A 17,875-nucleotide genomic window follows, 5' to 3' on the forward strand; every position below is an offset into this window, starting at 1 on the left:
ACCCCAGGCCAAACCAAACATACCCCAACAGAGGAGGGGACAGTCGAGGTTTCGGTCCTTTCGGGGTGCGGGCAGGTCCCAATTCTCCTCGTCCAAAAGGCCTCAGAAGGATCAGAGGAACTCCGATTCATGGCGGTCTAAGTCACGCCCTAAAAAGACCGCCGGAGGTGCCGCTACCAAGGCGGCTTCCTCATGACTTACGGTCTCCTCACACCGCATCCTCGGTCGGTGGCAGGCTCTCCCGCTTTTGCGACACCTGGCTGCCACAGGTAAAAGACCGTTGGGTGAGAGACATTCTGTCTCACGGTTACAGGATAGAGTTCAGCTCTCGTCCTCCGACTCGATTCTTCAGAACATCTCCGCCTCCCGAGCGAGCCGATGCTCTTCTGCAGGCGGTGGGCACTCTGAAGGCAGAAGGAGTGGTGGTCCCGGTTCCTCTTCAGCAACAGGGTCACGGTTTTTACTCCAACCTGTTTGTGGTTCCAAAGAAGGACGGGTCTTTCCGTCCTGTCCTGGACCTAAAACTGCTCAACAAACACGTAAAGACCAGGCGGTTCCGGATGGAATCCCTCCGCTCCGTCATCGCCTCAATGTCCCAAGGAGATTTCCTTGCATCGATCGATATCAAAGATGCTTATCTCCACGTACCGATTGCTCCAGAGCATCAGCGCTTCCTGCGCTTCGCCATCGGAGACGAACACCTTCAGTTCGCGGCACTGCCGTTCGGCCTGGCGACAGCCCCACGGGTTTTCACCAAGGTCATGGCTACAGTAGTTGCGGTCCTCCACTCTCAGGGTCACTCGGTGATCCCTTACTTAGACGATCTGCTGGTCAAGGCACCCTCTCAAGAGGCATGCCAACACAGCCTCAACGCTACTCTGGAGACTCTCCAGAGTTTCGGGTGGATCATCAATTTTCCAAAGTCAAATCTGACACCGGTCCAATCGCTGACATATCTTGGCATGGAGTTTCATACCCTCTCAGCGATGGTGATGCTTCCGCTGAACAAACAGCGTTCACTACAGACAGGGTTGCAATCTCTCCTTCAAGGTCAGTCACACCCCTTGAGGCGTCTCATGCACTTCCTGGGGAAGATGGTGGCAGCAATGGAGGCAGTCCCTTTCGCGCAGTTTCACCTGCGTCCTCTTCAATGGGACATCCTACGCAAATGGGACAGGAAGCCGACGTCTCTCGACAGGAACGTCTCCCTCTCTCAGGCAACCAAAGCTTCCCTTCGGTGGTGGCTTCTTCCCACTTCTTTATCGAAGGGGAAATCCTTCCTACCCCCATCCTGGGAGGTGGTCACGACGGACGCGAGTCTGTCAGGGTGGGGAGCAGTCTTTCTCCACCACAGGGCTCAGGGCACGTGGACTCAGCAAGAGTCCTCACTTCAGATCAATGTTCTGGAGATCAGGGCAGTGTATCTTGCCCTAAAAGCGTTCCAGCAGTGGCTGGAAGGCAAGCAGATCCGAATTCAGTCGGACAACTCCACAGCGGTGGCTTACATCAACCACCAAGGCGGAACACGCAGTCGGCAAGCCTTCCAGGAAGTCCGGCGGATTTTGATGTGGGTGGAAGCCACGGCCTCCACCATCTCCGCAGTTCACATCCCGGGCGTGGAAAACTGGGAAGCAGACTTTCTCAGTCGCCAGGGCATGGACGCAGGGGAATGGTCCCTTCACCCGGACGTGTTTCAGGAGATCTGTTGCCGCTGGGGGATGCCGGACGTCGACCTAATGGCGTCCCGGCACAACAACAAGGTCACGGCATTCATGGCACGATCTCACGATCACAGAGCTCTGGCGGCAGACGCCTTAGTTCAGGATTGGTCGCAGTTTCAACTCCCTTATGTGTTTCCTCCTCTGGCACTGTTGCCCAGAGTGTTACGCAAGATCAGGGCCGACTGCCGCCACGCCATCCTCGTCGCTCCAGACTGGCCGAGGAGGCCGTGGTACCCGGATCTGTGGCATCTCACGGTCGGCCAACCGTGGGCACTACCAGACCGACCAGACTTGCTGTCTCAAGGGCCGTTTTTCCATCTGAATTCTGCGGCCCTCAACCTGACTGTGTGGCCATTGAGTCCTGGATCTTAGCGTCTTCGGGATTATCTCAAGAGGTCATTGCCACTATGAGACAGGCTAGGAAACCAACGTCCGCCAAGACCTACCACAGGACGTGGAAAATATTCCTGTCGTGGTGCTCTGCTCAGGGTTTTTCTCCCTGGCCATTTGCCTTGCCCACTTTTCTGTCCTTCCTTCAATCCGGATTGGAAAAGGGTTTGTCGCTCGGCTCCCTTAAGGGACAAGTCTCTGCGCTCTCTGTGTTTTTTCAGAAGCGCCTGACCAGACTTCCACAGGTACGCACGTTCCTGCAGGGGGTTTGTCACATCGTCCCTCCTTACAAGCGTCCGTTAGAACCCTGGGATCTGAACAGGGTGCTGATGGTTCTTCAGAAACCACCGTTCGAGCCAATGAGGGATATTTCTCTCGCACGCCTTTCGCAGAAAGTGGTTTTCCTAGTATCAGTCACTTCACTTCGGAGAGTGTCTGAGCTAGCAGCGTTGTCATGCAAAGCCCCTTTCCTGGTGTTTCACCAGGACAAGGTGGTTCTGCGTCCGGTTCCGGAATTTCTCCCTAAGGTGGTATCCCCCTTTCATCTCAATCAGGATATCTCCTTACCCTCTTTTTGTCCTCATCCAGTTCACCAATGTGAAAAGGATTTGCACTGGTGAGAGCACTCAGATTCTACATTTCTCGTACGGCGCCCCTGCGCCGCTCGGATGCACTCTTTGTCCTTGTCGCTGGCCAGCGTAAAGGGACACAAGCTTCCAAATCAACCCTGGCTCGGTGGATCAAGGAACCAATTCTCGAAGCTTATCGTTCCTCGGGGCTTCCGGTTCCCTCAGGGCTGAAGGCCCATTCTACCAGGGCCGTGGGAGCGTCCTGGGCCTTGCGGCACCAGGCTACGGCTCAGCAGGTGTGTCAGGCAGCTACCTGGTCGAGCCTGCACACTTTCACGAAACACTATCAGGTGCATACCTATGCTTCGGCAGATGCCAGCCTAGGTAGGCGAGTCCTTCAGGCGGCGGTTGCCCACCTGTAGGACGAAGCCATTACGGCTCTATTATGAGGTATTATTTACCCACCCAGGGACTGCTTTTGGACGTCCCAATTGTCTGGGTCTCCCAATGGAGCGACAAAGAAGAAGGGAATTTTGTTTACTTACCGTAAATTTCTTTTCTTCTAGCTCCAATTGGGAGACCCAGCACCCGCCCCTGTTTTTTTGTGTACACATGTTGTTCATGTTGAATGGTTTCAGTTCTCCGATATTCCTTCGGATTGAATTTACATTAAACCAGTTTATAATTTTTTCCTCCTTCTTGCTTTTGCACCAAAACTGAGGAGCCCGTGGGAGCACGGGGGGTGTATAGGCAGAAGGGGAGGGGCTTTACACTTTTAGTGTAATACTTTGTGTGGCCTCCGGAGGCATAGCTATACACCCAATTGTCTGGGTCTCCCAATTGGAGCTAGAAGAAAAGGAATTTACGGTAAGTAAACAAAATTCCCTTCTTTGAGGTCCATGCTTTAAGCTTACAACCTAATTCCCTGAAATCATCTTTAAGGACCTTCCACCTACCTCTAACTTTGTCATTTGTGCCAATGTGTACAATGACCGCTGGGTCCTCCCCAGCCCCTCCCAGTAATCTGTCAACCCGATCAGCGATGTGCCGAACTCGAGCGCCAGGAAGACAACACACTGTTCGGCGATCCCTGTCTTTGTGACAGATTGCCCTATCTGTCCCCCTAATAATTGAGTCCCCCACTACCAGTACCTGTCTTGCCTGCCCTGCACTCCTATTCCCCCCCTTACTGGAGCAGACACTCCTCTGGCATTCAGAGGTCATGCCTTGCTGCAGCAATGCTACCCCTGTAATGACATCCCCCTCATCTGCCAAGTTTGCAAACCTATTGGGGTGTGTCAGTTCAGGACTAGCCTTCCTACCACTTTTCCCTTTACCCCCCTTTCTAACTGTCACCCAGCTACCTACCTCACCGTCCTGCCGCTCCCTACTACGATCCTCCCCCACATCTGACCCAGCAAGCTGCTGCTCAGTGAGCAGCAGACTCCTTTCCATATTGCTAATGCATCTCAGAGTTGCCAGCTGCTCATTTAGATCCAGTATCTGGGCTTCCAAACGTGCAACTTGCGCACATCTCGAACAACAGTATGCACCCTCGAACGGCTTTTCAAGGACTGCATACATGAGACAAGATGTACACTGGATCGCATTAGCAATAGTGGAGCACATTTTCTAATGGGGATAGCACTAAACAAATGTTAAGTAATTAAACAACTAAATACAAACAATTCTACTCACACTTACTTTTGCTCACACTTTGCTCACTCACGCTCACAATGAAGAAGACAGGCTAAAATTCAGAAGTCTTCCTTCCGGCTGTAACGGCCAAAACCCGGTTCTCCTTGAGCTCGCGGTGACTCTTCACTTATCCCAGAAGGCACTGGGAATATGCAAATTATCCTCGCAAGACTCCTTCCCTGGCTTTGATCCTGTAGCTCTGTAAAGCGGCTACCTGGGCATCAGTACATACATTTCACTGTGTCAATACCTTTGCTTTGGCAGATGCAAGTTTGGGCAGGAAGATTTTGCGAGTAGCTGTGGTTCAGACCTCCTCTTGAGTCCTACTAATTTTTGTGATGCTAACAGAATATTGGTTCTGTGTCCCCCAATGAAGCAACCGAGAAATGAAGATTTTTGGTAGTCCTATTTTTGTTTCTCTTCATTGGAGGACAAGGCTCACCCTCTTGGTTCCCAATTGGGCATGTATCTACTTTTTTTTCTGGATAACCTGTTAAAATTCTTTATTCCTTTTTCCTCTGAACTGCTTTCTCTCTAAATTGATGAGGCCGGTGGCTAGCAGGCAAGGGTATAGTCTGTTGGGAAAGAGACCATTTTTTATTCTGTATAATAATATTGTCAGCGTATGGGTGGCAGCAGACTGCCATGGCTCTGTGTCCCCCAATGAAGGCTAACGAGAAACAGATTTTAATGTGCGTGCCAAAAATCTACATTTATACCTGTACAACCCCCTTAAATTTGTAATGCATTTTATGTATATTGAGGCACGCTATAGCTTTTGTATTGTACTTGTAAGACATTGTTTTTATGCTAACTTTTCATGAATTATTTCCAGGTGAAATTCCTTCACAGAACTCAAAATCTAGCGAAGATGTAACGCCGCCTGGCTTATTGGAACCAAGCCCATCTCACTCAGGGTCCCCAACAGTCTCCTCCTCAATTAATACATGGACACCAGTTGTACAGCCACCACATCTCACTTTTCCTTCATCTGAGCTATACTCCCTGTCCCCTTCACCATCACCACCTCCAACATCATCCTCTCCTACAGACATGGATAGATTATCTGTGCCCAACTCTTCAATGCTTGGGATTTCTCCTTTCAGGTTAAAAAATGCTTTTACTCCACGGGTTGTCCAAGTGCAGTCCTCTGCAGGACGTTTTGCCTCTAAAGGGGCCGAGCCGCATCGTTTTAATGGAAGTCTTTACCAGCCAGAGTTGCTCAGCCTATATGATCCAATCCCTCCGAAGCCACCAGAGGTCAAGTATCCGAGCAAGCCACCGGCAAAAAGACTTGACATTTCTGAATTTCCTCGGATACCAAAGATCAAAAAAGAGGTAGACACCAGTCCTAATGATGAAAGTAGTAAACGGTTGGACTCGGCCTACCAAGGGCCAAGTGTGAACCAGCTAACTGGACGAGGCGAGAGTAAGCAGTTAGGCAGGTTTGCTGCAACTGAAAATACGGAAAAAAATAGTCGAAATGAATCTCAAGCACCTTCAAGACACTCTGGTGGGATATCATCAACTCATACGCCCTCAGACAGCAGCAAAGCCCCCCTTTGTTCTAACGCTTCAAGGAATTTGAGTTCCTCAGATTCAGGAGGTGGGGGACTTAGAATAACTATCAGCTCTAGTTCTAGTAATTCATGTAGGCAGTTCAGTCCAAGTGCAAAACACCCTTTTCGCCCATCAGAAGGAAAAACTCAACAAAAGTCTACTCCTCATCCTTCAAATATCAAAAGAGAAAAAGCTGTCAAAAATGAAATTTACGATCCCTTCGAGCCAACGGGTTCAGATTCGAGGTCTGAGAATAGCAGTCCGGAAAGGCCTGCAACTCCGCCCTTACCCTCCACATCCACAGAAAACACTAGCTCAGCTCAACCTAGCGGAGTGAAAGTGGGAGCATTTCGGAGCTTTAAGTTCACCACTCACTCTAGTAGAGTGGGTGCATCTAAACTTGGGCCTGACTTTTCTGGGCTGTCGCCTAACAACAAAGAGTCACCAGAAACAAAAAGTCCTGAAAATGTAAGCCCAGTGTCGCCCCCTCCCCTGAATGTGGATAAGGAGATCAAAAAGGAAATAAAGGAGGAAAAGACTGAACATACTTCCTTTAGAATTACCTGCCCACTGTCCGGACTTAAAATTACTTCCGATCTCAAGGCCGGTGGTACGCGTGGCTTCCACTTTGACCTAGAAGGTCAGCCTAAAATTTCTATTAAATCCGAGCCAGACATACTTCCAAACAGGACTTTTCATCGGAGTATGGCAAGTAACAGAGTAGTGTGGGAGGCAGAAAAGCCCTCAGATTCCAGCTCACCACCTATTAGGCATAGCATTGAACCACCGAGAAGGAAAATTATCATTAAAGAGGAGCCAAAATTACGTTCAAGATCTAGAACAAGGTCCCAAGAACGAGAATCAAGGTCCCGTGATCGAGAATCAAGATCCACTTCGTTGACTACAGAAGATCGAGAAAGAGAAAGGAAATCCAAATCAAAGGCTCACAAGGTGAAGAGATCACGTAGTGACAGGTCGAGTTCTGGCAGCTGTGAACGTTCCAAGAAGAAGCGTCAAAAAGAGAGGAAGAAAGAAAAGAAAAAAAAGAACTCTGAGTCCAGAGAAAGAAAGAGGTCCAGATCTAGCAGTCGTAGTAGCTCATCCCACAGGACATATAACAGTAAGAAGAAAAAGAAAAAAAAGCGAGATTCAAGAAGTGGATCATTGGGCCGACCCATTAGTCCTGAAAAAGAAAAAAAACGGAAACATAAAAGTGACAAGAATTATTCCAACAAAGAAGGGAGTTATAAAGTGAAAGAGAAAAAGAAGCCTAAGGAAGACCGGGGAAAACAAAAATCAAGGTCTCAGCAGATGACCAAGGCGTTCAAATCTCACAAGTCAAAGGACCGATCTCCTCCTCCTCCCTTTAGAGACCAAGAAATAACTAGACATATTGTCTTATCCCCTAATGATAATGAAACGACCATAACATGCACCGTTAGCTTCAAATCGGAGTCCCCTACAATTGTTCAAGAGACAAAAAAGTCTGTGCTTCTTACACCCAAAGAAGAAGTAGAAGAAAGACATACATTCCAGTACTTGGAAGATGAGGTTTCCACTAAAAAGGAAATGGATGAGGAATTATCTGACAGTGATGAGGAAGTCAAGATGGAAGCAGAAAGCCCACCCTGGTCTCCATCACTTTTAGATTCTTTGGTTCCTGAAGACAAGAATGAAGACATCCAAGAACCTCCTTCTCCAAAGGAGTCTTCTCCTGTAAATGATGTACTTGCTACGTCTGTGGTTAGTCCTCAAGCTTCATCTTTGTCTTCTGACACTGAGCCCGATAGTCCTAAACCTCAGAGTCCACAGCCATCTTCTCTTGTGGATCCTCCAAAGCCTACTTCTGTTCCGACTGTCAAGAACGAGGATGACGATCTTCAGTGGTCCCCATCCCATTTAGAGGATTTCCTGTTAAATGAGTTCTCTGATGATGTGTGCTCAGCGGGCGCCGACAGCCCAGATGATGTAGATCTGGAAGAAGCAATACTGATGAAGAGAGAAGGGGACGCTAAGGTAAATGGCGTTACTGCAGACAACTATCTTATGTGATTTAGTCTCCATTTGAACAACGAACACTATTACATATAGTACAGCTCATCCATAGTCTTGTCTTCACTGCTGGCAAGTGCTACAGTAATACTGAAGATGGGGGAGCCCAAAATCTCCTGTGTGGGTGAAGCATTACTGAGCATGTCTTACTGCTTCCCCATTCACTTTCTAGAACGCCTACATAATAGAGCAATGATTGCACATGCTCATAACGCTTTCTTCACATAGGGAAGTTTTGCCCCCCCCCCATCCTTTCTCTGGATCGGTGGGGACTGAACATTTGTCATCCATCCTGTGGATGAATAATGCATGTTGTTCATATGAAAACCCCTATAAGTTGTAATTTTCTATATCTTTCATGATGATGATAAAACCACTCTAAGAGGACCAACCACCAGGATTTTCATATATAAACTAAAGCCAGTGCTATACTGGTGCTATCATGCTGATTTGTATACATACCTTTTAGTTATGAGATCGTATGTATAGTTTCCGAAATACAGGCAAGTAAAGTTTGTGAAACGCACTGTTGATAGCAGCTACAGAATATCTAATAGGTGGGTCGGGTTTTGCTAGTTATTCCCGCCCCTACCAGACAGCTTGTCCCTTCTCCCCCCTGTTCTCCACCCCCCCCCCCCCCCCATAATAATAGAGACAGGGGGAGAAAGGACAGGCATTAGGCAGGGGCGGGAATAACTAGCAAAACCTGCCCCACCTATTAGATATTCTGTAGCTGCTATCAATCAAGTAACAGTGCATTTCGCAAACTTTACTTGCCTGTATTTCAGAAACTATACATCCGATCTCATAACTAAAGGTATGTATAGAATCCGCATGATAGCACCAGTATAGCACTGGCATTAGTTTACATAGGAAAATCCTGGTGGTTGGTCCTCTTTAAGAATCCTGTGTTTGAGGATTATTGGTCCGCTCATCTGACCTCTTACTTTATTTATTTTAGGAGCCTGAAGAAATTAGCTTCTCTAAAAAGTCAGTCATACCTTTTCTACAAGATGACGTAATTTCAGGCCTTGTAGCAGCAGGAAACCACATTGATGGAAAGACCACCAAAACCAGGAACTTCAAAGCAGATGTTGTCAAGTCCGATGGCCTTAAAGAAGCGGCATCTTTTTCTAGTCCAAAATTCAAGCCCCAGATAAAGAGAGTGACCTGGAACCTTCATAAAGATCCTCCTAAGAACCCTGCCGCAGAGGAATCTGTGTGTAAGTACCCGCACCCCCCACTTTTGGTTTGTGGGGTTTTATTACGTTCATAGCAACTTTGTGCTTCACAATGAAGCATCGCAAAACTTGTAAGCTTTTTGCATGTTGGAACCCTATGATGGAAAACACCCCAAAGTTGGCACACCCAAGCCTCACCTGGTGCACGCGATACCTATTTAGAAATATTATTTGACTAGCTGTACTACCCGGCTTCGCCCAGGTTAATAACTGCTGTTAAAAAAATAGAATGTATTAACAAAAATGTATTCTGCACACAAACACCACAAAACAAATAGAAATGTAATTATAATGTCTGTCTCCCCCTCTGTATATATCTTTGTCTCTCTATCTCTTTCCCTATCTGTCTCTGACTGTCTCTGTCTTTCTCTGTTTGTCTCAATCTCTTTCCCTGTCTGTCGCTTTCCCTCTCTGTCTGTCGCTTTCCCTCTCTGTCTGTCGCTTTCCCTCTCTGTCTGTCGCTTTCCCTCTCTGTCTGTCGCTTTCCCTCTCTGTCTGTCGCTTTCCCTCTCTGTCTGTCGCTTTCCCTCTCTGTCTGTCGCTTTCCCTCTCTGTCTGTCGCTTTCCCTCTCTGTCTCTGTCGCTTTCCCTCTCTGTCTCTGTCGCTTTCCCTCTCTGTCTCTGTCACTTTCCCTCTCTGTCACTTTCCCTCTCTGTCTCTGTCACTTTCCCTCTCTGTCTCTGTCGCTTTCCCTCTCTGTCTCTGTCGCTTTCCCTCTCTGTCTCTGTCGCTTTCCCTCTCTGTCTCTGTCGCTTTCCCTCTCTGTCTCTGTCGCTTTCCCTCTCTGTCTCTGTCGCTTTCCCTCTCTGTCTCTGTCGCTTTCCCTCTCTGTGTCTGTCTCTTTCCCTGGCTGCATTGTGACACGCCAACATTCCATATAAGGGCGTCGCTGCGCTTTCTTCTGAAGTTCTGGCTGCACTGTAACTCCCAGCTCCATTTGCTTTAATGGAGGCTGTTTTTTTGGCGAATAACTGTAAAGCGCGGGGTTACAATTTCCCCTCGAAACATAGCCTATGACGCTCTCGGGGTCCAGACGTGTGTGAGTGCAAAATTTTGTGGCTGTAGCTGCGACGGTGCAGATGCCAATACACACACACACACACACACACACACACACACACACACACACACACACACACACACACACACACACACACACACACACACACACACACACACACACACACACACATACATACATACATACATACATACATACATACATACATACATACATACATACATACATACATACACACACACACACACACACACACACACACACACACACACACACACACACACACATTCAGCTTTATATATTAGATTGCAATGAGACAACCAGAATCCGTTTTACATTTGACTGGGTTTTATTCTGATCTTTGTTACTGAGAATGATTTATTTTAGATGTCGCGTTTGCTATCAAGTGACTTTGCAGAGATTCTGCTTTTTAAACTAGAAAAGAAAGAGATCCAGGTGGTCATTTATACAAAGCGGATGGGATCACATCATTGCTCAATTCTTGTTACTTACAGTGCTGGCCAAAAGTATTGGCACCCCTGCAATTCTGTCAGATAATACTCAGTTTCTTCTTGAAAATGATTGCAATCACAAATTCTTTGGTATTATTATTTTCATTTAATTTGTCTTCAATGAAAAAAAAAAAGATTGTCATAAAGCCAAATTGGATATAATTCCACACCAAACATAAAAAAGGGGGTGCACAAAAGTATTGGCACGGTTTGAAAAATCATGTGATGCTTCTCTAATTTGCATAATTAACAGCCCCTGTAACTTACCTGTGGCACCTAACAGGTGCTGGCAATAACTAAATCACACTTGCAGCCAGTTGACATGGATTAAAGTTGACTCAACCTCTGTCATGTGTCCTTGTGTGCACCTCATTGAGCATGGAGAAAAGAAAGAAGACCAAAGAACTGTCTGAGGACTTGAGAATCCAAATTGTGAGGAAGCATGAGTAATCTCAAGGCTACAAGTCCATCTCCAAAGACCTGAAAGTTCCTGTGTCTGCGGTGCGCAGTGTCATCAAGAAGTGTAAAGCCCATGGCACTGTGGCTAACCTCCCTAGATGTGGAAGGAAAAGAAAAATTGAGAGATTTCAACGCAAGATTGTGCGGATGGTGGATAAAGAACCTCGACTAACATCCAAACAAGTTCAAGCTGCCCTGCAGTCCGAGGGTACAACAGTGTCAACCCGTACTATCCGTCAGCGTCTGAATGAAAAGGGACTGTATGGTAGGATACCCAGGAAGACCCCACTTCTTACCCCGAGACATAGAAAAGCCAGGCTGGAGTTTGCCAAAACTTACCTGAGAAAGCCTAAAACGTTTTGGAAGAATGTTCTCTGGTCAGATGAGACAAAAGTAGAACTTTTTGGGAAAAGCCATCAACAATTTGAAAAACGATTTCTATATGGTTGGATTGAGTTCAAATGTGTAAACGGGAAAACCTCAAATTCCAATTAAAATGACTAACTTTTATTATTATTAAAATTGAACAAAACACCCAGTGATATTGTGCGCATAGGGTAACATGAGGGGAGGAGCTGGAAAATATGGGGTCCCTAAAGTTTCCCTAAAGGGGACCTTGCTCCTACCTGCCAACGGAGGGTTTGACACCGTAACTGTTTTGGGCGCCCCCGTTCCACGTCGGCTGACCCTCACTAAGCCCTAACTCTTTAGTGAATTAAATTTTAATTACACTCCTGATGGCCAAACCACAGTACTCATGCATACACAAAATTGGTAATTATCAATCCCAAAACTACAAGCTGCCTCCAAAGATTGAGAACAGCTATACAGGACAGATTAAGGGAATCACACCCAAGATAAATGTATACACTATTACATCAGACGGTTATTTCACGCCCTTCCCTGTCCTGATATGTTATGGCCATCAAACATGGAAACCATCATCACAAATATAACTTATCTTAATAGACACTGCATAGCCCCAATCTGGGCAGGTGCATGCAAAACAGTGCAGCGTCCAAAGACAATCAGATACACATTATAAAAGCATATCAGGGTGAATAAAATACACCCAAGGGAAAAGAAGAAATGATTACTTCCCTTTAGAATATGCTTCACATCGCCTCGACGCGTTTCCCCTTCAGGATACAAGGATCATCAGGAGGCTGAAGTATCATGAACAAAAGATGTGGACAGAGATGTCATCCATGGCTGTGCGCCCAGATCACAGGATGTCCAGGGTTTAAAAACCGGCGCCAATCATGGTCACATGGACCCAGCAACCAATTGAATTCATTGGCTACTCTGTCTCCAAAGATCTCACTGCGCATGTAACTTTCGGTCTGGTCACAAGAGGTCCTGAATTACCCCATTGCGCATGCGTGCGCTCATTCCGGCTTACATAGTAATACAGCAAGAGGCGGTAGCCAGCCCAGTCGGCCACTCCTCCCAGAGACGCCGTCCAATAAGCGGCGCGTCTGAGTTACCTCCCTCCGGCTTACATATTAATACGTCAGGAGGCGGTGGCCAACCCCGTCGGCTACTCCTCCCAGAAACGCCGTCCAATAAGCAGCGCGTCTGAGTTACCTCCCTCCGGCTTACATAGTAATACGTCAGGAGGCGGTGGCCAACCCAGTGGGCCACTCCTCCCAAAGACGCCGTCCAATAAGCAGCGCGTCTGGGTTACCCTATTCCAACTTAGATGGCGATACAGGCTACAGGTCGGGAGGCGGTGGCCGGATTGATCGGTCACCCCTTTCAAACCCGCCCCATATGCGCCGTCCAATAAGTAGCGCACCTGGGTTACCCCATTGCGCATGCGTATGCTTATCTTAGCTTGGATCGTAATTTAACCTGTACGTCAGGAGGCGGAGGCCAAACCAATCCGTCACTCCTCCTATACAAGCCACCACAGAGACGCCGTCCAAAGAGACGTCCCCGGGGCAGGAGTTTAAGAACTTCACCACGCATGCTCGCTAGGTTCCATATAGTAATGTGCGCATAGAAGGTACCATAACGAGAGGGGGACGTAGACACAAGATGTCATTTAACTGACACCCATGCCACATTCCTCCAACAGTCTATTTGAGGGAGAAAAACGGCAAAGCGCCGGTCACTCCACCAACGCTGTTAACCCTATATTGACCAGACTAGAAAGCCCTCCTAATGAGAGGTCCAGACCCATAAGTGGATCTAGGAGAGAGACTATAATTACCAAGGAAGAATACCTAATGATAAAGATATTTATAAACCGTATATCCCCTTTCACAGGGCAATGACGGAGGGGTTTCCAAGAGGATCCTATCAATAATAAATTCTGTTTAACAATTAAGCGACATTAGGGTTGACCAAACCCAATTATAAATCTAAATATAAGGGGGACCTTTTAGAGAAATGAGGAATATGTTAATCTATCATTTAGCCCCAACGGAGCTTGTGTTTTGAGGTAAAAAATCCAACGACATTCCCTTTGCAAAATCTTTTTATCCAAATCAACCCCCCCTAGGGCCAGGCTTGATGACTTCCACTACAACAAAAGAGATTGATTTACTGTCTCCTTGGTGGACCTCCCAGACGTGTCGGGCCAGGGGGGTATCCCTCTTATGTTTGATGTCCCCCAGATGTTCACCGACACGTCTGCGTAATTCTCTTGTGGTCTTACCCACATAGTTTAATGGGCATTTACATGTGGCCATATATACCACACCACTGGTCTTACAGTTGGAGAAGTCTTTAATAGGATACTTTCTACCTGTATTTGCGCTAAGAAAACTTTTTGAAGGCACAATCCAGTTACAGTATTTGCAATCTCCACATCTAAAACAGCCCAGTGGTCTTCTATCCAGCCAGGTCCCAGGAGGAGTGGGTCTCTGGTAGTGGCTGTGCACCAGTTGGTCCCTAAGCGAAACACCCCGTCTGTATGTTATAGATGGGTGGGGGGCAATATCTTCACAGATATCAGGGTCTGCCAGGAGGATTCCCCAATGTTTCCGGAGTATCCCGTGAATCCTTTCTGATTGGCAATCAAAAGTGCCGATGACTCTAATGATGTCCTCACTCTTTTCTTTTTTTGCCCTTGGTTGAAGGAGAGATTCTCTATCGCTACAACGGGCATAATTGAAGGCCCCCCGTAAAACCTCATCGGGGTAACCTCTTTTCCGAAACCGGCTTTGTAAGTCTCTTGATTGATCGAAAAAATCATTTTTATTCGAGCAATTTCTCCTCATGCGGAGATACTGCCCTTTCGGAATACCACGTTTCAGGGGAGTCGGATGGAAACTATCCCACCTCAATAAACTATTCGTTGAGGTGGGTTTCCTATGTGTCCTAGAGGAAAGGTGTCCACCGCTACCCACGGAAAAGGAGATGTCTAGAAAAGAAAGTGAGGATTCATCAATTTCGCTTGTAAATGCCAGGCCAAATTCATTACTGTTGATCTCATTAATGAACCGATGGAAGTCCATTTTACTTCCTGACCAAATAATAAAAATATCATCAATGAATCTCCCCCAAAAGTGGATCAATGGGATCCACCAGGGGGAGTCATCGGAAAAAATGACGCTTTCCTCCCACAAGCCCAGGAGCAGATTTGCATACGATGGGGCACAAGAACTCCCCATCGCAGTGCCCCTGGACTGGTGGAAGTACTTGCCGTCAAAAACAAAATAGTTGTGCGTCAAAACGTAGGTCAGGAGTTCCAGCACCAAGGTGTTGTGGGCCTGTAAATACACTGCCCTCGACCGCAGATAATGTTGTACTGCTGCTATTCCCTTTAGGTGTGGTATTGAACTATAAAGGGCTTCCACATCAATGGATGCCAAAAACATCCCAGGCTCCACAGTAACCCCATCGATTTTTGAGAGAAGGTCCGAAGTATCACGGATATACGATGGCAGAGTGAGGACGAAGGGTTTGAGGATTTTATCGATGTAAATCCCTACATTTTGGGTAATTGACCCCACCCCAGAAACTATAGGGCGCCCCCTGAGTGGGGGATACCCCTTGTGAATTTTGGGGAGTGCGTAAAAGGTTGCTACTGCGGGTTTAATCGGTAACATGAACTCATGCTCATCTTTTGAAATCAGATGTGTTTCCAAAGCCTGATCCAAAATGACCATAAGTTCAAGTAAATAAGAATTAGTTGGATCAGTTTTGAGTATCCCATACGTAGTCCGATCATCTAAAAGGGATCGACACATACTACGATAAGGCTCATGATCCATAACTATAAGATTCCCGCCTTTGTCTGAAGGCTTTACAATGATGGTCTGATTGTTCTTGAGTAATCGCAGGGCCTCCCTCTCCCCCTCATTGAGATTGTAAATGTCAATGTTACCATGAATTCTAGAGATGTCATCCTCCACCACTTTCAAAAAAATATCAATGCTTGATAACTCACTAGACGGTGGTAACCTCTGGCTCTTATTTTTTAATTCAGTAAATGGTCCCCATCCCCTATGACGCTCACCCTCTTCCAGGAGGTCTGTTAGGACATTCACCCCCTCCCAGTCTGAAACCTCAATCCCCAATTGCCTACACTTCTCTTGGTCATTATTTTTAAAAAAAAATTTCCATCTTAATTTCCAACAGAAGAGGTTGATGTCTTTCGTCCAAGCGAATTTGTCAAAAGATTGTGTAGGCACAAAAGACAACCCCCTTCTGAGTACAGAGACCATTTCACCCGTTAGTGTGCATGAGGAGAGGTTTATCACCTGGGTGTCATTCAAGTTCTTTGATTGGACTGTTCCCGACTCCTGAGATTGTAGGAATTGGGAACCCCTTTCTCTAAAAAAGAGGAGGAGGGAGCAGCTGACAACGAGGGCACATGAGATGAGGTAGAGCCCATAGAGGACTGTGGTGGACCTTGGAAGGTTCTTGAATCCATGTTTGGACCATAGGAGGGATAATTTCCTCTCGGATTCCGCCATCTCTGTCTCCGTGGCGGTCTGTTTGAAAAACCCCTCCCTCTACTACGTTCTCCAATAAAAGAAGATCCCGTTCTCTCAGTATCAGAATATTCTTGATCTGAGGAAGAGACGTCCGTATATGGTTTTGGCTCAGTAGTTGCTGTAAAATTATAAGCTCTTTTGTCTTTGAAATCGTTGAAGTCACGCAAAAATTGCTTATGCTTGCGTTTCTTCAAAGTCGCCTGATATTTTTCAATGCTAGTCTGTAGGGCGGCCTCTTTCCTCCCAAAATCAGGATCCCCTTTTAATTCAAGGGCCTTTTTCCTCAAGATGTCCAATTTGGTCAGTGATTCGCTATAATTGAATTTTTCCTTATCGAGGAGCAGCTGCATAAATTTAAGCGAAGACGCTATTGATTCCCTCTCCCAATTGGACAGAAACTCGGGATCATGTAGTCTAGGGGCGGGATTGATGTTTATTCTTAACCCCCTCGGAACAATATTTTGTTTAATGTAATTTTCTAGGGCTTTTACCTCCCACCAGGCCCTCAAGTTCTCTGAATAGAGATCCTGTAAGTCTCTAAATGTGTTCCTTAAAGATGGTGAATTTAACCCCGCGCTGGTGTCCTCAGTAGAGAAGGCCTGCACTGCGTCTTCCAGCCAAATATCTGCCCCAACAGATCCAGACAGGAAACCCGCCATAGAACAATTTGAAAAACGATTTCTATATGGTTGGATTGAGTTCAAATGTGTAAACGGGAAAACCTCAAATTCCAATTAAAATGACTAACTTTTATTAATATATTATTAAAATTGAACAAAACACCCAGTGATATTGTGCGCATAGGGTAACATGAGGGGAGGAGCTGGAAAATATGGGGTCCCTAAAGTTTCCCTAAAGGGGACCTTGCTCCTACCTGCCAACGGAGGGTTTGACACCGTAACTGTTTTGGGCGCCCCCGTTCCACGTCGGCTGACCCTCACTAAGCCCTAACTCTTTAGTGAATTAAATTTTAATTACACTCCTGATGGCCAAACCACAGTACTCATGCATACACAAAATTGGTAATTATCAATCCCAAAACTACAAGCTGCCTCCAAAGATTGAGAACAGCTATACAGGACAGATTAAGGGAATCACACCCAAGATAAATGTATACACTATTACATCAGACGGTTATTTCACGCCCTTCCCTGTCCTGATATGTTATGGCCATCAAACATGGAAACCATCATCACAAATATAACTTATCTTAATAGACACTGCATAGCCCCAATCTGGGCAGGTGCATGCAAAACAGTGCAGCGTCCAAAGACAATCAGATACACATTATAAAAGCATATCAGGGTGAATAAAATACACCCAAGGGAAAAGAAGAAATGATTACTTCCCTTTAGAATATGCTTCACATCGCCTCGACGCGTTTCCCCTTCAGGATACAAGGATCATCAGGAGGCTGAAGTATCATGAACAAAAGATGTGGACAGAGATGTCATCCATGGCTGTGCGCCCAGATCACAGGATGTCCAGGGTTTAAAAACCGGCGCCAATCATGGTCACATGGACCCAGCAACCAATTGAATTCATTGGCTACTCTGTCTCCAAAGATCTCACTGCGCATGTAACTTTCGGTCTGGTCACAAGAGGTCCTGAATTACCCCATTGCGCATGCGTGCGCTCATTCCGGCTTACATAGTAATACAGCAAGAGGCGGTAGCCAGCCCAGTCGGCCACTCCTCCCAGA

The 17,875-nt window shown here is 46.6% G+C and overlaps 1 protein-coding gene across 1 annotated transcript in view; it reads left to right on the plus strand.

Moving 5' to 3' along the window:
- PHRF1 (PHD and ring finger domains 1) overlaps positions 1-17,875 on the plus strand; it is a 149,379-nt gene that overhangs the window by 114,201 nt on the left and 17,303 nt on the right. Inside the window, exons 14-15 of the mRNA XM_075326849.1 lie at positions 5,214-7,954; positions 8,952-9,213. Coding sequence (XP_075182964.1) covers positions 5,214-7,954; positions 8,952-9,213 — 3,003 coding nt within the window. The remainder of the gene's footprint in view (positions 1-5,213; positions 7,955-8,951; positions 9,214-17,875) is intronic.

The sequence above is a fragment of the Anomaloglossus baeobatrachus genome, chromosome 10 (genome assembly GCF_048569485.1).
Source record: "Anomaloglossus baeobatrachus isolate aAnoBae1 chromosome 10, aAnoBae1.hap1, whole genome shotgun sequence".
Classification (NCBI taxonomy): domain Eukaryota; kingdom Metazoa; phylum Chordata; class Amphibia; order Anura; family Aromobatidae; genus Anomaloglossus; species Anomaloglossus baeobatrachus.